The 21,626-nt window shown below is 37.6% G+C and overlaps 1 protein-coding gene across 3 annotated transcripts in view; it reads right to left on the minus strand.

Annotated features, from left to right (window-relative positions):
• Rabep1 (rabaptin, RAB GTPase binding effector protein 1) overlaps window positions 1-21,626 on the minus strand; it is a 74,327-nt gene that overhangs the window by 25,474 nt on the left and 27,227 nt on the right. For all 3 annotated transcript variants that reach the window (XM_051180106.1, XM_051180105.1, XM_051180107.1), the window contains exons 3-8: window positions 20,961-21,164; window positions 18,888-19,048; window positions 14,763-14,882; window positions 10,560-10,695; window positions 6,663-6,841; window positions 4,105-4,236 (exon numbers count right to left, since the gene is read on the minus strand). In XM_051180106.1, the coding sequence (XP_051036063.1) occupies window positions 4,105-4,236; window positions 6,663-6,841; window positions 10,560-10,695; window positions 14,763-14,882; window positions 18,888-19,048; window positions 20,961-21,164 (932 nt within the window). The remainder of the gene's footprint in view (window positions 1-4,104; window positions 4,237-6,662; window positions 6,842-10,559; window positions 10,696-14,762; window positions 14,883-18,887; window positions 19,049-20,960; window positions 21,165-21,626) is intronic.

Below are 21,626 nucleotides of genomic sequence, written 5' to 3' on the forward strand. Positions count from 1 at the left end.
AAGGAAACAGGGAAAAGGAGAATGACACATGCCAAAACATTACAGACAGTTTTCTCTGGGTGGTCAAAACAATTATTTTTATTTATATGGCCCTTCCTGCACTTCAGAAATATGCCATATATTTTCCTATTACTTTCAGAGTGAAAAAGCATATTCTAAGTACCAAAATAAAGATGACATAGGAGGCTTCAAAATTATTAAATTTCATTAGCAATAAATCTAAGTCTCCAAAGCATTCCATATTAATTTTAATTTACCAGCCAAATTAAATTATCATGATTCTGAAAATGCAAACTATGAGGTCTGAAAGTTGAAAACACATATACACACGGTGAAGGTGAGAGTTGCTGCTACCTAGAACCAAACCCAGAGCCTCATGCATGCTGGTCAACATTCTGTCATGGAGCTGCAGCCTCCAGCAGAAAGTCTAAAGTATATCTTAAAAGCCAGAAAATTATATACACAGTATGAGAAAGTTGTTAGAAACAGAAGCAAAAATAACAGAAATACTTCTTTATGAATCACAAATTCTCCTTTCTTCTTTTCTAATCATTCCTGAATAGATTACTGCATGATGCAAATGCCATGTAATATCCGGCTGAACAAAAAGGGACATTCTTCTGGGAGTCTAAGTATTAAGAAAATGTAGAGCAAAATCACCAGTCAGTCCTTAGTGTATGCTCCAAAACAAACCAAAAAATGTACAAAAATAATAGCATCATGTTTTTCAGTGTCTATTAGAATTTTTCATATCAAGCTATCAATAAAGATAAAAATAAAGCCACCAGGAACTGTACTACACATGAGTCAGAGTAAATCCGCAAACAAAACAGAAACAAGACACCTGTTAGGAAAATGAATTCAACTTAACTGCAACTGTTCACCAGCTAGGAAAGGAGGTGAAAGTTAGGAAAGTGTGTATAACCAACCCCACCCCACACCTTTTCAATGCTGGAGATCGAACTAGGGCCTTACACATGTTAAGCAAGCACTCTACTACTGAGCTGTAGCTATGGCCCTTGTAAATATGAAATCACAGGCATCAAGGATGGCATAAATAACACAAGTATGGACCACAAGCAGCAAGGCCTAACAGTAATGAAGAACAAAGGGTAAAGCTAGAAGGGTCATTCAACTGGGAAAGGAGGGTCCTTAACTTTGATCCCAAAGGCACTAGGTCCACAAGTATTTCCTTTACTAAAGAGGGTGCATCAGCCTGAGCTGTGAAGGACAAGCAAGAGAATTTTAATAGCCTGATAGAGGAAGGCAAGCATTCCAGATGAAGGAACCAACATATGAGGTGGACAGTTTGGAAAAAGAGAAAGACCAATATGACTATTAGGAAATTCTGGCCCAGAGATATCAGTTAGTGGATAAAGACACTTGCTGCCAAACCTAAAGACCTAAATTTGATTCCCAGGTCTTACACCAGATGGGAAGAAAAAACAATCCTGACCTCCACATGCATGCTGAGTATTCCCTATCCTACCTCAATCACTAAAATACATATTTGCTTGTTTTAAAGAAAACACTTCTTGAGGTTAAAAAGATGGTCCTGTGGTTAAAACACTTGCTGCTCTTGCACAGGACCTGAGTTTGGTTCCCAGCATCCATGTCAGACAGCTACAACCACTTTAATACTCTATCTTCAGAGAATATGATGGCCTCTTCTAGACTCTGGGTACCTGCAAGCACATGTGTAAGCTCACATACCCATACATACGTATGCACACATACCCAATTTTAAAAATTAAAATTAGTTTGGGCTTTACCCATCATGAGCTTAAAATATTAGATCTTGTGTGTCTAATGTGCTGCTAATGAGAAGGAACCCAAAGATGGATTTTGTTTCACAAGGATAAACAGTTTTAATGTGTGATTTTGAATGAAACCCTGTCAAAATAAATTTTTAAAAAATTGAAATTAGAAAGAAAATTTTTCTTGCAAATGGTTTCAACAATCTATGTAAAGAATTTCTACTAAATAATGTACGTTATGGTAGTCAGTGGTAATTTTGCATACCAGAGTGATCTGACTGCAATCACACTAAAGAGACAACAGTAATGCTGAGGGTTCAGTAGAATATGTATGAGAAGCCAAAGGCAAGAAAATCAATGCAGAGGCCCTTGCCATATTGTAGGTATGAGATTACAGACCACAAGCATAATACTGCATCCTTGGACCCCTCTGTTCTTCCCCATCCCAACATTTGCACTATTCCTCGAAGCTTCAGTGCAATCTGTCAACCGTTTACCTTCCATTTTCAGAACTTATTCCCTAATACTGGAGCTGAAAAAGTGGCAAGCTTCTATAACCAATGACAATGTTCAGGAAGCTGAGGAAGGAATAATCTTGAGAGCAAGGTCAGCCTGAGCTACACAGCAAGACCCTGTCATCCTCCCACCAAAAAAGCAAGTATTTAGCAATATGTAGAATTCATAAAATTAAAAATAGACAACAGGAGCTAGAAATATGGCTCAATAGTTAAGAGCACTGGCTGTTCTTCCAATGTGGGTTTGATTCTTAGGACCCATTGGGTATCTTAACCATACATAATTCCAGTCCCAGGAATCTGAGGTCCTCTTTTGGCCTCTGTGAGCACTACATGCACATGGTTCATAGACATACAAGCAGGCAAAACACCTACATTTAAATATACATGCATATATGTGAATATATACACAAATACACACATACATAATATATGTACACACACACTACAAGTCTTTTTTTTTTTTTTTTTTTTTTTAAAGACATCAGGCAACTTTGAAAAGCCCACACTGTTGGGGAATATTATTTTAAGGTATGTTGCTTTTGTCTATGCTACATTTGTTTGATTCTCTGCCTGTCTAAAACACCTGATGGTCCTAATAAGAGCTGAAAGGCTAATAGTGAGGCAGGAGCAGGGATAGGCAAGGCTGGCAGAGTATAAATAGAAGGAGAAATGAGGAAGAAAGCCATGAGAGAACAAGGAAGAGGGCGTCAGGAGCCAGCCATTTAGCCACCCACCCAGCCAGCCAGCCACAGAGTAAGAAGGAAAGTAAGATATATAGAAGTAAGAAAGCTAAAAACCCAGAGAGAAAAGCTGGCTAGCAACAAGCCAAGCTAAGACTAGGCAAAAATAAGTAAGAATAAAACTCTGTGTGTAGGTCCCTCAAAATCCAAGAGTAAAACATCACACACCACCACACTTGAATGTGTCTTATTATCCTTTTCCCTGACCCTTTTCTATTAACTCTGTGCTTAAATCTGTTCTTCTATAATAATCTTTATCTGGACGGTAGTGGCACACACCTTTAATCCCAGTACTCGGGAGGCAGAAGCAGTTGGATCACACTAAGTTTGAGGCCAGCCTGGTCTACAATATGAGTTCTAGAACAGCCAGAGCTACACAGAGAAACCCTGTCTCATTTAAAGACTTGTTCTAATATATGACATTTTGGAAATACCAGCAAAGGAATATATAGTAATTTTAAATGGTGAATGACATTTCAGTATGTTTTCAAATAGTGTTACAATGTTACAAGAGCAACTAAAAACAAAGTTGCTGTTTTATCTCATTCTCACCTATAATCTTTCCACATAAACAAGGTGTCCTGGTTAGTTTTTCTAAAATTGACACAAGCTAGAGTCACTTGAGAAGAGGGACCCTCAATTATTTAAAAAAAAAAAAAACTCAAACCAGAGTCTTTGCCTGTGACAAGCTTTATGGATCAATTGATGTGCAAGAGCCCAATGCATTGTGGGCTGTCAGCCCTGGACAAGTGGTCCCAGGGGTGCAAGCCAGTAGCTGCATTCTTCCATGGGCTCTGCATGAATTCTGACTCCCAGTTCCTGCCAAGTTCCTGTTCTGACTTCCCTCCATGATGAAGTGTGACCTGAGAATTCTAAACTAAAAACTTTCCAAATTGCCTTTGGTCATGGTGTTTAATCACAATAATAGATACCCTCACTAATATACAAGGTAACTGATAAAAATAAACTAAAAATTATGACATTATATATAAAATTTTTGAAGTGCTTTGAGTTTTGGGCTCTAAAAAGTCTCTCACCAGCCTCTCCCAGCCAGCATAAAAAATAACTGTAGTCACAGAGTCACCATACCTCTTCATTTGATAATGGTGTTGAAGATTCTTCTTGAGTTAAAGCACACACTACTGGAATTTTTACTTCTTCTTCGGGATCTGTTTTTTTGCTATCTTTCCTCTTACTAAGCCTTTGTTGTTCATCCTCCTCCTAAAAGTTAGAAAGAAAAAGCATTATTCAGCTACCCAGGTAATCTATAGGTAAGAATGAGTTATACAGTTCTTCAACCACTCAAAACAAGTTAAGATCATAGATCTTTATGAGAACTGAAAATTGGACACAACACCATTTTACTACTGTAAGCACAAAGTAAGAAAATCAGGAAGCAACTTTTTAAAAAGCACACTGCAAAAATAAGGCAAACAAAAGATAAGCAACTCCGTGCTCCAGATAATCCAAAACAGGAAAACTACACAGAACAATCCCATCTCACTACAGAAACAAGAAAAGTTAGTCTGACGTCACACTCATTCAAAGCATGTACAACCATTAGTACTACTGATGGTGGTGGTAATCCCGGCAACCTGGAGGCTCTGGTAGGAGGAACAAATTCGAAGCCAAGTTGGGCTACATACTGAAACCCTATTTAATAAAACTAAAAGGGGGGGGGGGGGGAGGGAGGTAAAGTTTTATAAAGCCTTGACACAATGGTAACACAACAAATATTAATGAAGGGCTTCAACAGTCATCTTCAAAGTAAGACTGTTTTAATATGATAGAAATCTGTATTTTAAGTATGAATTAAAAATATTTAATATAGAAAACAGAAAGTATAACCTAAGTCATATACCGTAAATTAAAATATTTTAATACCTAGAAAAGTCTAGAACACTTTTACATAGCTATCCTGGGGAAAATACTTGAACATGCAATATGCCAAAGGATAATGGCTTTGACACTATCTGAGATGACAAAGAACATGAGTGGGGGTGGCTCTAGATGGTCACTACAGGAGAAGACTAAGTCAATTATAGTTGCTATGCTACTAGTTAACAAGAATGAGAAAGAACTGGAATAAAAACACCCAAGATAATTAAGAGGATGATACAGGCATATGGGGAAGACAATACTAAGTGCATTGTTATAAACACACTGAACTAATCTAGAAGACACTACCAAACTGAGAAATTGCTACTGAAGAGCAGTGTAGGAGATGTCAAGGAGGGTTTTTTGTTTTTGGGTTTTTTTTTTTTGTTTTGTTTTTTTGCTTGAGCATTTGATATTATTTCATTTGTATTTCATTTGTAGATTAATTCATTTTATTTTATTATTTCATTTGTAGATTAATTCATTTTATTTTGTGTTACTGTTTTGCCTACATATATGCATGTGTACCAAATAAGTGCCTGACGCTCTCAGAGGTCAGATGAGGGCATCTGGTCAGGGCATCAGATCCTCTGGGAACAAGAGTAGATGATTATGAACTACCATTGTGGGTGCTAAGAATTGAACCTAAGACCTCTGCAAGAGCAAATGCTCTTAACAGCTAAGCCATTTCTTAAGTTCCTCCCTTTATATTTTAAACAAGCAACTTCTTCTATGAGAAAGCATTAGTCTTACATATTCATTTAACTAAAGCAATTTTCAAATAATGAGAAACAGAGCATCTGGAACACAGCATTCTAAATGCCTATGGCCTACCACACTCCAGGGCTCCATTCCTACCCTCTTGCTTGGGCAGTGGAGTTGGTTGTGTGACAGGATCTCATGCATAACCTAGGCTGTTCTGAAGTCATGATTCTCTTACCTCAGCCTCCAAAGTACTGAAATTTGAGGTGTAGGCCATTACTCTCAGCCTCTACCCTATCACACTTTTCTAACAGAAGTCACCAGAAATTTGGCCTGCTCTGAAAATTCAGAAATCTTAAGAGAACTACACAATACTACTGAGAAAATTTTCTCAGAAATACATACTGATGCATCCTTCAGTCTCCAAAGAGGGTCGTTTCTAAATCAGTTTCTTCCCAGGATGAGACAATTTATAAAGTTGATAAAGTCCTTCAAATGTTTTGTTTTTTGTTTTGAGTTGAGTCTTGCTGCTCTCATACTTATTCATCTCCAACTGCAGACCCAAGTGCTGGGATTGTAAGTGTGTGCCATCAGATCTTGTTGGCTACTATGTTTTCTCAAAGTGATATTAAAAATAAAATCAATAAGGGTTAGAGATGTTGTGCAATGGGGCAGCATCTGTCTAGCATGCACAAGGCCCCTAGGTTTGCTTCCCCAACATCAAAAATAAAGTGGCACAAAACATCTTGCTCCAGCTTAGGTTAGCCTCCAACATACATAAGACAACAGAGAAGGGAGCACAATTAACAATGATAACTAAGAAACAATCTATTTGGGGCTGGAGGGATGCTCAGAATTTCAGAGTGCCTACTGCTCTTGCAGAGGACCTGCCTTTGGCTCTAAACCCCATTTCAGGAAACTCATAACCACCTAACTCCAAGGGATCTGATGCCCCAGCTTCAACGTACACCACCCAAGCAGATAGATAACCCTCACCCAACCACCCCACACAAATACATATAATTAAAAATAAATCTTAAAAAAAGAAAAACCAATAACCCATTCACCTGATCTTTCTTCTTCAATTCTTCAACTTGTCGTAGTTGTTCGGAAGTTAGCACAATCTCCATTCGCTGCATGTCTCTCATCAGTAAACGCTGAGATTCCAGAAACTGGTCATTGGCCTTCTGCCATGTATGTTTTAACTGGTTGTGTTGTTGTCGTTCTTGCTCCAAGAGATGGCAAACTGTTTAGGAGCCCCCCCAATCAAAAACACTGCATTTTAATGGTAGGCAATTTCTTTTGCACAGGTCTCCTACAGGTCTGGTCAGCAATGCACTTCATGAGTTTGCCTCTTAACTGACACCAAAGAGCAATCTACACCTGAATATGACTATTCCCATCAACCCTCTAAAGCAAAGTCACTCCAACTATGCTCTTAGAAACAGACAAACAACTATGCACTTTGTAAGTTTTAGAAAAACCTGAGTTAAATAAAAAATGTTAGGGTTTCTTGACTACATGACTTAGAGCTTAAGAGTTTAATTATCTCTATGTTCTCCTAGGACACAACACATGATACACCACAAACAAATTAAGTATTGGGAAAATATAACACTTTTTAAAGTCTTCAAAAGCTCATTTACTTTCTACCTGATAAAGCCTGACCTCTAAAACATGAAGTCTCCATGTCATTACCCATGTCAACTACTCCAGTACCATATTTGACCATTTTCTCTTGCATACTAATTGGCTGAACTGGGGGGGGAGGGAGGAGTTGTTGAGGGAGAGTGTGATTCATTGTGTAGCCCAAGGATTTACATGCTTCTCTCCACCTCTAGCATGCTAGGGTTCTAGGTGTATGCCATCAACTTCCTGAACCACTTTGCTTACACTCCCTTAGCTGTACAAATAGGCCTGTGTCGAATGTTTCAAAAAACATTTAAAACTTGATTTCAGAAAGTAACAACAAAAAATATTGAAAATAAATTCTAAAAGCCCCATCTGAGCACAGCTTCTTTCAGCTGGATATAGTAGTGGCCTCGTCTACAATCTAAACTAATGAAGAGCTTGAAAGTTCAAGAACAGTCTGGGTAACCTCTGTCTCAATTTATTTTTTTTAATACTTTTCTTTGGTTTTGGTTTTTCAAGACAGGGTTTCTCTGTCTTAGAACTCTCCCTGTAGACCAGGCTGGCTTCAAACTCAGAAATCCACCTGCCTCTACCTCCCAAGTGCTGGGATCAAAGGTGTGTGCCACCACTGCCCAGTTTGCTTGCTTTTTTTTTTTTTTTTTTTTAAACCTATCTCTAGGACAAAAAGAACTGACCATTATTTGTCAAATAGTACTGCCCCATCTCAACACACTTCCCAGTAGGGCCAGCAGCTGTGTCATGGCCCTAATCAGCAGTTGCCTGGATATGACTGCATACCTAATAACCAGGTTAGATTGTAACCTAATGTTAGGCTGTTACGTTGACTCTCAATTTTTATCTCTCTTCTTTTAAAGATACTATTATTTTTCCTTTTCCTTTTTATTACATTTTTAATTAGTTATTGTGTGTGTGTGTGTGGTTGTGTGTATGTAGATGTCAGAGGCCAACTTGCAGAAGCCAGTTTTCTCCTCCTGCCAAGTTGATCATGGGGATTGAACCTAGGTCACCAGACTTGGCCACTGAACCATCTCAACCACCAAGAAACTTTTTTTTTTAATGTATTATGTGTCAATACAGAAATTACTGTTGTTTTTGTTTTGTTTTGATTGCTTGTTTTTTCAGAGCTAAGGACCAAATCCAGGGTTTTGTGCTTGCTAGGCAAGTGTTCTACTACCAAACTATGTCCCCAATCACCAGAAATTATTGTTTTACCTCTTAATTTTAATAGACCTTTTGATACTTTTCTCATATTAGGAAGGCATGATAACCTCAGTGACTTATATTATTTTTAGAAGGGCTATGTAGGACACAAATTTTAAATCTAAATAACAACTTTAATTTTAATCAAATTGAAACCTCTTCCTTTTGGATACCCACTGACAGTACAAGTGTCTTTCTGATTCAAACAGCACAAGCAAAAACTGTTTCCTGAAGGTCAAAACCTGCTCAAAGGTTGGGATATTTTTACAACACCTTATGTAGCAATATTTGGCATATATTTCAATTTTCAACTATTTGGAGGGGAAAGCTAGCTCATATATAATCCTGTATTGTTCATATTTCTATTTTCCATAGCATTTAATGAAAGTATTCACTATAGGATTCTACCACCACAGACTAAATCCTATATACTAAAATATGTTAAGTAAAATTTCAAATAGATTTCAATTTGTATAAGAAAAAAAAAAATTAAGAGAAAGCTGGGGCCATGCAGGAGTACTTGCCTCTCTCTCTCTCTCTCTCTCTCTCTCTCTCTCTCTCTTTCTCTCTCTCTCTCTCTTTTAATAGTTCAACTTTATTTTCACTATGCCCTAGCTGAATTTCATTATTTCCTTCTATTACACTATTGTAAGATACAGACAACAAACCAACCACAGGAGCATAACTATAACCACTACCATTACCAACAGAAATTATAACCGTTTTCATATTTCAGTATAATTGCTACAGGTGTCTTCTAGGGCTGTGGGGGAATGGGATCTCTGTCCTGGGCTAGATCCCAACTAGGTAAGTGGCAACTAAAGATGACCTTGGACTTCCTGTCTCCTGTCTCTAAGTCCAAGCGCTATGTGCCACCAGTCTCAGGCTTTATCCACTTACACTCATTGTGACCTCAGAATTAATTACTACATGTGTTGCCCTGACCTGTTTCCTGTGTCAAGGAAACAGTAATTATCACTCTATATCTCAAATATTCAATTTTATAGTGTTTTTTCTTTTGGTTTGTTTTAAAGGGATTTGTTTGCTTGTCTCTTGCTTGTTTGTTTTGGTTTTTAGAATTTGTTTTTAAAAGAGAGGCTCAGAATTTGAAACAGAACATGATTTATGGGAGGGTTCATTTGGAGGAAGAAATGGAAGGGAAAAAAATAATGCAATTATATTATGATCTCAAAAAAAATGATTTTTGAAAGTATTTAATTTTAAATTATACAGATATGAAGGGGTATGATATATGCACACAAGTACTGGTGCCTGCAGGGGTCAGAACAGGATCCTGGATACCCCAGAGCAGTGTCAGTGTTATATGTAATTTTGAGTTGACAACCAAATCTCTGACAAACTGGTGCTCCCTGGGTGGTGGTGAAGCATGCCTTTAATCTCAGCAAAAGCAGGCAGATCTCTGTGAATTTGAGATTAGCGTGGTCTACAGAGTGAGTTCCAGGATAGCCGAGGCTACACACTGAAACACTGTCTCAAAAAAAAAAAAAAAAAAAAAAAAAAATTTAAAAAATAGTAGTACTGTTAACTGCTGACCTATCTCTCCAATCTGTGTTTTTTTCTTTTTCAAGACAGTCTCACTCTGTAGCCAGGCTGGTTTCAAACTCATGATTCCTCTGCTTCAGCTTCTCAAGTACTAAGATTATAGGTGTAACCTACCACGCATAACCTTTTTAAATTTTTTTATTTGTGGAAACACGGAGTTCACTTGTACATCACATTGCTACTTCAATGGTGAAATCAAAACTGTCCCTTAGAAAGCAGGACACTATATGCGGCCCTCTCTAGCCAATCTCACTTTTGCTAATTTACCTCTCTCTAAATGACTATGCAGACTAAAGCACTTTAAGCAGAAAATGTCTAATGTCATTATCTTTCTGCCCAGAGCTCACGCCTTGTGAAGTTATTAGTGTGGTAGTGGTAGAAGGAGAAGCTACTAGCAATCAAAATTCATTTACCAGATTTCACAAGGGTTTTCACTAGCATGCTGCATTGGTGGTTTAGGAGTTGTTACTGTCATTTATCAATATTAATTTTACTTATTTAGTTCTCTTGGAATAAAGTAAAAATGTATACAACATGTATTTATTTACCTTCATGCAATTCTTTCCTCAATTTCTCAGCATCTTCCTGTAGAACAGATTTCTGAGTGTTCAAAACAGCTACATACATCTCCAGATCGGTCCTACAAGACTTCTCAGCCTCCAGATAATGATTCAGTTCCTTAACCTGAAATAAGTATAAAACTCAACTTTACAACCCTGTAAGAATGGCAAATAAAGTAAGTATCAGTGGCTGTATTTTAGCTTTAAAATATGATACAAATTTAGAAAGTAACAGAATTAACAGACACTAGCCATAATTTTATCTTTTAGGTAAATATATAACTAAAACTATATATAAAGATATACCATGTTTTTCAAAAAGGTACTTCTAATTTCTATCTCCAGAGCAATGCACGTATATGCTTGCTTGTTCTCCTTTTCAACAACACAAATGATTTGCTTATGTGTGTGCATGCACACATGCACATTTAGGTACAAGTACATATATGTGCAGGGGTGCACAAAGGACTTACATATGTAAATCACACAACTATAGGTGTTACTTCTCGGGCACCAGCCTCTTTGACCTTTTGTTTTATTTTGGAGATAGGGTATGTCACTGACCTGAAACTCACCCAGTAGGTGGCTAGCCAGTAAGCCCCAAGTATCTGTCTGTCTCTACCTCTCTCATGCTATAATTACAAACACACCCACCACACCCATTTTTCCTATAGGTTCCAGGGACTGAAGTCTAACCAATTCCTCCCCCAGCCACCCTCTATCTTTTAGGTAAGATAAAAATGGGATAACATTCTTATAACTTAAAAAAAAGGACTTATTTGTTTATACAATGTTTTGCCTGCTTGTACGCCTGCATGCCAGAAAGGGGCACCAGATCTGATTATAGGTGGTTGTGAGCCATCATGTAGTTGCTGGGAATTGAACTCAGGACCTCTGGAAAAGCAGCCAGTGCTCTTAACCTCTAAGCCATCTCTCCAGACCCTCTTTTAACTTTGATTTCTGGTGAGATGATGCCCAATGGCTTACATTTACAAAATGACTCATACTGATCAATTCATATAACCACAGGAGCTAAAGAGGTTAGTACATCAAGATGGTCAATTTAGCAGCTATAACAAGGATGGTTTATAACCACAGACTGTAGTACACATTACTTCTTAGAATAAACTTATTTGAATTGAAAAAATGATGAGTTTCCAACACCTGAAAATTATTACTAACTCTAGGAGGGTGTTAAAGCAGCAGCATAGCATATGAATATCCTTTAATTCCATGTTCCATAACCCAAATAAAAACCATATGGAGGACTGTGCATAATAGTGCATACTTTTAATCCTACCACTCTCCAAGAAAAGGCATGTGGACCTCTGTGAATTCTAGGCCAGCTTGGTCTACATAGCAAGTTCCAGGACAGCCAGGGCTACACAGTAAGACCCTGTCTCAAGTACACAGAGATGCACTTATGCACAGAGCCAGCTGTGGTTATTCATGCCTGTAATCCCAGCACTCAAAGAAGCTGAGACAGGAGGACTGCTGCAAGTTCCCAGTTACCTGGGGTTACATTGTAAGACACACCCTCACACACATAAACACACATCAAAAAAAAAAAAAGTTTAAAAAATAATTTTTTTAAAAAGTCACACAAATGGACAATTGTAATATTCTAAGCAACATACACAGGGTAAAAACAAACTGCTAACACTACCTGCAGATGGTGTTAGGAGAAAGAGGAAGGAAGCTGCTGGACCTGTTTTGTACACTTGAACCATGAGTGATTCAACAAATCTGTGACTTTAAAGCCTTGTTTAGACTAAAATAGAATCCTACTTTCATTTACATTTCTCTGGTTCCTGATGTAGAGGAGATTCAAGATATAGAGACTTGAGAAAGAAGAGGTCCAGACCCTCTGTCCAGTAAGATAAGAACATGTGGAAATACTTAGATTAATAGAAATGGGTTAATACTTAAGATAGAACTAGCCAGTAAGAAATGCTAGTAACAGGCCAACAGCTTTATATATAATACAGCATCTCTGTGTGTTATATGGGGCTGAAGCAGTGGTGGGACCAGGCTGGCAAGGAAACTGCTCGTAACACATTCATATGTTCTAATTTGAATGTGGCTCATAACACCCTTGTAAGACAATCTTTTTTCATTTTATTGTTTTGTTTTTCAAAACAGGGTTTCTCTGTGTAGCCCTGACTGGCCTGGAACTCAGATATCCACCTGCCTCTACCTTATCCAAATTTTTTTTCTTATTATCCTAATTTTATCTTTATTATCCAAAGGATAATAAAGATAAGAAATTTTACTAAGTCATCCAGCCTACTAAATGCTGAGTTTTTGACTAATGCATATAGTATCTCTTTATCTCTATTCTTCTTTTGTTGCAATTTTTTTCTGTATGTGTATGTGTGCCTACATAAATTCATGTTCACTGTGTATGTGCTAGTGTCCACAGACAGAACAGGGTGTCACATCCCTAGGAACTGGGATTCAGATGGTTGTGAGCTGCCATGTGGGTGTTGGGAACTGACCCTGGAAATTCTCTGCCAGAGCAGTAAGCCTTTTAACTGAGGAGCCATTTCTCTAGCACTAATCTCTACTTCCCCATTTAACCTATTTTATGTTATACTTTCTTATATCAGTTTCCTCTTGATTAGGCTTTATACAGTATATTTTTATTTATCCCTATATTCTACTTGTGTGTTATTAAGATAAGGTCTCACTTTGTTGCTTAAGCTGACCTTATACTCACAGCAATTTTCCTACTTTAGCCTCCTAAGTGTGAGCTACTATAGCTCACTGTCTTAAATTTTTACATACATGCTGGTGTGTGTGTGTGTGTGTGTGTGTGTGTGTGTTTGCATGCGTGTGTGGGTGCACAAATGCTACAGTGAGCATGTGGAGATCAGAGGACCTGTGCACAGGTGAAAAGACAACTGTGGGAGTCAGTTCTCCTTTTCACCCTGTAGGTGGAAGAGATCAAACACAGATCATCAGGCTTTGAGGCAAATACCTTTATCAAGCATGCCACCTTGCTAACTCTTCTTTCTTTTAGTACTGAATGTCAAACACACGCCCTCATCCACACTAGACAAGTGTCAGCACTCTACCACTCATCTATACCTCTAATCTCTTTCATTACTGAAGAATTTTTTCAGTGGTACAGCATTTGCCTAGTATATGTCAGTAAGGCCCTAGGTTTAATCTCCAGCACTAAAAACAGACATAAAAACTCACTATGGAAGTGATTAATTTCCTCTTGCCTTTACATCCCAAAAGGTTCCTAGAATGGGACATCAGTCACCAGGCCCAGCTTAGACCTTGACCATGCTAGAGAGGCACTGAACCAAGAAACCATATCCTATCCATGCTGTGTATATGTTAAATAAGAGGTGTAACCAGTCTAAAAGACCTCCTAAAACTAGGACAAGGAAACAAAATCAACTATGAACAGCTTCTAGTTGTCAGAGTGTTCTGCCTAAAGCCCTGGGTCTGATCACAGGAGCTGAGTAAAATAGAGATAGAATATACAAGTTCAAGGCCAGCCTGAGTTACATGAAACCCTGTCTTACAAAAATAAGCCAATAAAGATGATTCGTTAAAGTGAAAATGAAAGCTGAAATTGATTCTCACATGGACAAAATGGATAACTGAACACAAGTTTTCCTTCATAAGCAAGTATCACTGTTAGTATTCAGGCATCTGTACTGGCCTACCTTCGGGGTTCTGACAGGACATGCTCTCAGCTGCAGCCACTGAGAGCACCTCCTGTGCACATTCACAACTTTTCCTTTTAAAAGGGTCCTGCCCATCATCCCCATCACATCACACTCACTCACACACACACACACACACACACACACACACACACCAACCTGTGTATCTGTCTCTTCTCTCTCTCCCTCTCCCGCCACTCCCCAGAGGCGGGTCTCCGGTCTCCCCTCTCCCCTTTGCCCATTCACTTTCCCCCAATAAAAAACCCAAGTTCTGTGGCATGGCATCTTTCTCTTGCTTGCCACTTTTTCAAATTACAATCACCACTGAGGGTTTAAATAATCAAAGGCCAAATTACCACAGAGCAGGTTTGCTTTCATTTTGTTTTTGAATTTTAAACAGAAGTAAGGTTCTTGAGATGCTTGACTAAATCATTTCCCACCACTACTTCTTAAGTGATTTTAAGTTTGCTCCTGGTATTGCAGCAGATGGATAACAGCATTTTACAACCTTTGAGGCCTCCAGCTCTTTAATCTTCTCTTCAGCTTCTGTCAGTTTATCTTTCAAAGCTGCAATTTCCTTCTCCATGGGCATCACAACAGAGCGAAGCTTTTCAGCATCTTCTTGGGCCTATGATTACAAGAAATTAAATGCAACACTTACTGATTGCTTTTCTACGAAACTCTAGTCCAACCATTTGCTAAAAATTAGTATAACAATTATACCATACATATTATTAGCACCCATAAAATTGAACACCAATTTTCATTTAATCATTTTTTTGGATTTTTATTAACATATATTCATTATATTTACAAAATGATGAGCTTCAAAAATAGGTGTCATTCTAGAACATATTAATACTAACCATCATCCTCTTGTTTCATTTTCCTCACTCATTTGCCTTTTTTCTTTACCCAAATGTCCCTCCTTGTCTTTTATGAAACACATAAACACACCCTAGGTTCCATATATGAGACAGAGTGATATTTGTCTTTCTGAGTATAGCTTATTTTGTTTAATATGATATTTGGCCCTAGGATCATGCAAAGAACATATGTGTTCTTCTGTAAGCAGAACAAAACTTTTGGGCTAGAGATATAACTAAGCACTTAAGAGGATGTAATGCTGCTCTATCAGAGGACCCAAGTTCAGTTCCTAGCACACACATTAGGTAGTTGTGCATGCCTGTTGATCGGAGTTCAAACTCCTGAATCAACAGTGGAAAGAGAGAACTAACTCCTTAAAATTGCTCCCTGAAATCCGCATGCATGTCTGAATATATACTCCACATTATGCACACATACAATAATAAAAAGAAATAGAAAAGTCACTAAAATAAAAATAAAATTGAGAAGCTGTTACAGCTAAGTCGAGCGTACAACTACATGACTAAATGCAGTGTGGTTTCTTGGATGGAAGTCTGAAATAGGAAGGAAAAAAGGATGTGAGGGACACTGGTTGAAAACTAATACAATCTGAATACAAAGATCAAACCTTTGTTACTAATGATAAGCTGGTATTAGTTTGTTAACTATAACAAGTGTAACAAACCATAGGGTAAAATGTTAGAAAACTGAGTATAAGTATATTGAAACAATACAATATTCATGAATTTTTATACTAAAAAAAAAAAACCTCCTAAAAAGTAATAGTTAGGCCAGGTGGTGGTGGTGAATGTCATTAATTCATCATTAATCTCAGCACTCAGGGGGCACAGGCAGGTGGATCTCTGTGAGTTTGAGGCCTGGTCTACAGAGCAAGAAAAAAAAAAAAAAAAAAAAAAAAAGTTGGGCTGGAGAGATGGCTCAGAGGTTAAAAAGCATGTATTGCTCTTGTAAATGACCCAGTACCCATGTCAAGCAACTCATACCACACCACCTATAACTCCAGTCTAGCTCCAGGGAATCTGATACCTCAGGATTCTGAGGGCACCTGAACCCATATGTATGTAGCCTACAGAGTCAGATATAAACAATAAAAATTAAAATTAAGTAAATAAAATTCATGGAGGATCTAGGAGATGATCAGTTGGTACAGTGCTCCCTGAACAAGCATGAGGACCTGTGTTTGGAACTATGCAGAAAGCCAAGTGTAGCTATATGCACCTGTAATGCCAGCACTGGGAAGTAGAAGCAGGAGGATCCTAGGAGTCCACTGGTCAGTTAGTTTAGCCTAATTAGTGAGCTTCAGGTTTAGTGAAAGACCTTGTCTCAAAAAGTGAGGCACCCAATATGGTGGCACAGGCTTTTAATCCCTGCATTTGGGAGGCAGATCTCTGTGAGTTTCAAAGCCAGCCTTGTCTACATAGAGAGTTCCAACGATGTGGACCAGCCAGAGATGTAGAGACTGGGTCTCAAAAAAAGAAAGAAAACTAAAGTAGATGGAGGAAAGGGATGGGAACTAGGACTTGGAAATAAATATGACCAAGATATACTGTACACATGTATGAAACTGTCAAAGACTAGATAAAATATAACTCAAAACAAAAAACAAAACAAAAACAAAAACAAAAAAAAACCCAGCAACCTGTCTGCAAAATTTGCTGGTTCAATAGTGGCAGAAATGTTATGGGAGCAACCCACCCCACCCTCCCAGTTGAGTTTAAGGCTACTCCATTTAAGATGGAGCCCATACCAGACACCACTAAAGTGGCCAAGAACCTGAAACTATACAGGTCATGGGGGAAACTTACTACTATTATTCTGCTAAAGGAACAGAGCCATAAAATGACTCCTAATGACATATTGCTATACCCATGGAACAAATCATAACTCAACCCTCAGAAGATTCTTCTTTCGGTACATGATTATTAGAGACCACCCTCAAGTGGACAATGTGCAGAGAGAGAGAAATTTTGGAGCACTCAGCCCTAGGTGGGAAGTCTTCATCAAACCCCTCCCACTCAAGACTCAGGGAACTATACAGAAAGATTGTAAGAGCAAGATGTGGTGGTTGACTCCAAGGAAACAGCGCCTTCTAGACACAACAGGGCTGATGCACATATGAATGCAGAGACTTCAACAGTCAGTACACAGAAGACCTAAACGAGTTCAACCAAGACAAAATCCCAGCAGGGAGAAGAAGAGGACACAAAGTCCTACCCCTAGCCAAGGTGCTATTTGCAAATGAGACCTGGTGGCAAAAGGATATCAGTTCTTTCCAATGGAGGTCACTGAATATATCAAAACCACGCTTTTAGGCAGGTCTGATGCCCAGGAATAGGCCAACATAAAACATACTTCATGGTTTTTATTTTTGTGTTTTTTTTTGTGGGGGGGGTCTTATTACCTTTTAATTTGATTTTCATTGTTTTGTTTTTTGAGAGAAAGAAAGAGAACATGAAGCTAAGTGAGGAGGAGGGTGAGGAGGATCTGGGAAGAGCTGGGGGAAGAAAAAATATGATCAAAACATATGGCATGAAAGAAATTTTATTAAAAGAATTCAAAATAATATAGAAGTAGAATGATAAAGTCACTTGATATGCACCTCTAGCATTGCACATGGGTGCATGTGTGCGCACGCGCACACACACACACACACACACACACACAAAATAAATTTTATAAAAATAAAATTTAGTTTTAAAACTAAAACCTTTTAAAAATAGTAAAGAATAGTGATCGTGGAAATGATAAATATTCATTTATATAAAGAATGGAACAAGGGTTAGTAGCCAAAAATCATTATTAACTATATTAAAAGAAAATTAAATTTTTAATTATTCTATGTTCTTAAAAATACATATGTTGCTGGGCGTTGGTGGTGCACACCTTTAATCCCAGCACTTGGGAGGCAGAAGTAAAAGGATCTCTTGTGAATTTGAGGCCAGCCTGGTCTACAGAAAGAATTCCAGGACAGGCTCTAAAGCTACATAGAGAAACCCTGTCTCAAAAAACATATGCATTATAAATTCATAAAATAAGATTTAAGGGCTATCATGTTCTCAATGAAGGTCAATGACTTGGCTCAACATGGGCTCCTCCCATTGAGTCTCATGACTAGAGTCAGTATCTACATGGTGGACATTGTATTATTGTTCAGGCATAACATGTGTAGCATTTGTCAAACAAAAACTAAGGTATACTAAAAAAAAATTAACAAGTATTCTAAAATGTTTAGACACAGTATCAAGGAACATCTCCATGCAACACAAATTCACTGGGCAATTATGTACTAGATGCCACCCTATGCACTTAGTATATACAAAAACTACATCCTCATGGAGTTAACATTCTATCGAACAGAAAAAAGCAGTAAACAAACACAGTAAAAGATGAACTCTGTTTTATGAGGAAACAGGCTGCCCCCCCCCAAAAAAACAACTTTATTCAGGGTACAGAAATCCAGGAAATTCTGGAAACTTGTGGGAAGAGGCAGGTAAGTCGCAATCTTAAATAAGAGAGGTAAGAAGGGCCGCATGAAGAAATGATCTGAAGATGGTAAGGCAGCTAGTCATATGTACTGTGGAGGGCAAGGGGAAAAGGGGAAAGGGCTGTCTAGTCCATAAGTAACTCCTCAATAGAAAGAAAGAAAGAAAACACAGCATATTCAACTTCCAGTTCTGCAGCAATACTTTTAAACACTTTGCTTTTAGACTCAAGTAATTCTGTAAGTGAATGTATTCCTGCATACCTTTTTCATTTCATTTTCTAAATTTTCTTCCTCTTGACCTTCAGACAACCTTCTTCTTAAGTCAGCTATTTCCCGCTCTGCAGATTCTCGATACTGTGCCCACTGTGCTCGCTCCTGCTCCAGCCTCAGATGAAACTGATGCTCATAGTCACGAACTGTCTCTATAAAACATCACATAGTCCATGTCTAAGCATCATGGGGCAATATCTAGTACACTGAAATTTTGTAGGTTATGTAAAGAGCTTGAGACAATTATTTTCTTTTAAAATTTATTCTTTTTTTTATTTTATGTGCATTGGTGTTTAGCCTGCATATATGTCTGTGTGAGGGTGTCAGATCCCCTGGAACTGGAGTTACAGGCAGTTTGAGCTGCCATGTGGGTGCTGGGAATTGAATCTGGGTCCCCTGGAAGAACAGCCAGTGCTCTTAAACCGCTGAGCCACCTCTCTAGCCCCAAGACAAAATTTTAGAAATAAAAAATTATAGTTGTTATTATGAGTTTAAAAGGGGGTTTTATTACTTCATTACCATCAATCTTCACAATAGATCTACCATATGCTATTTGATAAGGAACCCTAGAGAAGGTTCAAAGTAGAGCTTTCAACTTCCATCTAAGACCCGCTCCCAAAACCAATTCTCTGACACTATACTGTGGCTCCCAAAACAAATAGAACATTTCATTATAACTGCATGAATGTGTAAAGAAATAAATATTATTTATGGGATATTTTACTAAAACCTACAATTCTAAATTCAGACAAATTATAAAATCTTTACAAAATAACTTCATATTTAATAGTCTTGAAACATCACCTGATAGGTACTACTTGTAGCCCATTAAGTTTTACTCCTTTTTTTTTTTCAGACTTATTGATTTTTATTTTACATATATGTCTTGGTATCACATGCATGTACATACTTCACTATGTGCATATCTGTTGCCTATAGAGGTCAGAAGAGGGTGACAGAGCCCCTGGAATTGCAATTAAACCTACCCTGTGGATGCTAGGAAATGAACCATATGCTCTACAAGAGTAACAAGTGCTCTTAACCACTGAGCCATCTCTCTAGCCCCAATTCTTCATTACTAACAAGACCAAACTTTGGGGATTTACAGTGCTCAATAAAAACACTCCACTTTCTGGCTGACTAAATACCTTAGTGGGATAACTTGCCTCACATGAGAATGGCTATGGATTTGATTCTCCACAGCACAAAATTAAATACACAGACTTAAAACTACATTTTAATTTCTTTTAAAGTTGACCACATACATGGTCAACAAAGTGTGAGGAAAATATAACATGAAGATTTCTAGGAAAAAAAATACTTTTCTAATGTAGACTAGAGGAGGTATAACCATTTCTCAGCCATGAAGCAAAGATGAAATTTTAAAGAACATGGTAACTATATAGAAGCAGTCAGCCAGAAAAGTTTGGGATATGGATAGGGTTAAAAAAAAAAAAAAAAAAAAAAAAAAAAAAAATTGGGACACAAATACAAAGACCCTCCCCTCAAGTCAGGACAGTTGCCATTAGTTCACATTTATAAATATTAACTAATTCCAGAATCCCAAAGATTAAGGTTTCATTTTGCCTTCATTCTCAAAAACGAAGGAAGTAGAAGGAAGTAATGATGTATGTGTGCTGAAAGGACAGGGGCTATACACACTATTACACTTCCTTCAGGCCAAGGTCTCAAGTTGGCATTCCATAAAGTCCATTTTAGCTGTAAGGCCCATTCTTGCCTATCAAATCAAACAAAGATTTCACATAAAATATGCATTATACTTAAAAATCTAGACAAATAAAATCTAACTTTAAACCCTACTTTAAATCTTACAAGTAACTACAACCTTCATTTAATACATTATCTCTCTCTCACTGTGAATCTTCATTATTAGAACACTGGTGATGTACAACAGCTCTGGCTTCCCTTTCATCTGACATCTTGAAGATGACAGTATATAAAGCCACAAATGAATACAAAATGCACTGTAAGGTCATTTGAAAATGGTGTCAAGCATCAGAATGTGTTGATCTTAGAAAGTCTAAAACCTGGTCTTTTCTTTACCTTTCATTACAGCCTGAAGTGAAGCAACTTCTTCTCTCCACTGCCTTTTAACTTCATCTATAGCTTCTTGCTTAGTATTTTCAGAGACTGTGGCAATTGCCTTAATATTCTCCATCTCTGCCTGAGCCTCCCACAGCTGTGTCCGAAGATGACCCAAATCATCCTGTGCAGCTTGCAATACTGCATTTTGCCTCTTGAGATCCTCTGGGGAAAAAGTACAAGATTTTCCATTAATGTGTAGTTTACTTTATCAAACTCAAAAGAAACAAAGAAATGGGATTTTAAAATGCTAACATAAATTACGAAGCTATTTAAATAGAAATATAAAGTGTATTGGGTTTCAAAAACAATTTACAAAGCGAATTCCAGGACAGCCAGGGTTATTACAGAGAAATCCTATCTCAAAAAAGCAAAATAAATAAATAAATAAAATATTTAAACTATCTAATGAAACACTGGGGAAGGTCACCATTTTGGTAACATATTTAGGCTTTTACAACTTACTAATAGAAATAACCAAAAAACTTTTAAAATTTATTTTTATGTATATGACTATTTTAACTAGTACTATGGGATGTCAGGAGAGTGCATCTGAATCCAAAGACTATAGTTAAACAGCTGCAAACTGGCATGTAGGTGCTAGGAATTGAACACAAATCCTTTGGA

This window comes from Phodopus roborovskii, unplaced genomic scaffold, assembly GCF_943737965.1.
Source record: "Phodopus roborovskii unplaced genomic scaffold, PHOROB, whole genome shotgun sequence".
Taxonomy (NCBI): domain Eukaryota; kingdom Metazoa; phylum Chordata; class Mammalia; order Rodentia; family Cricetidae; genus Phodopus; species Phodopus roborovskii.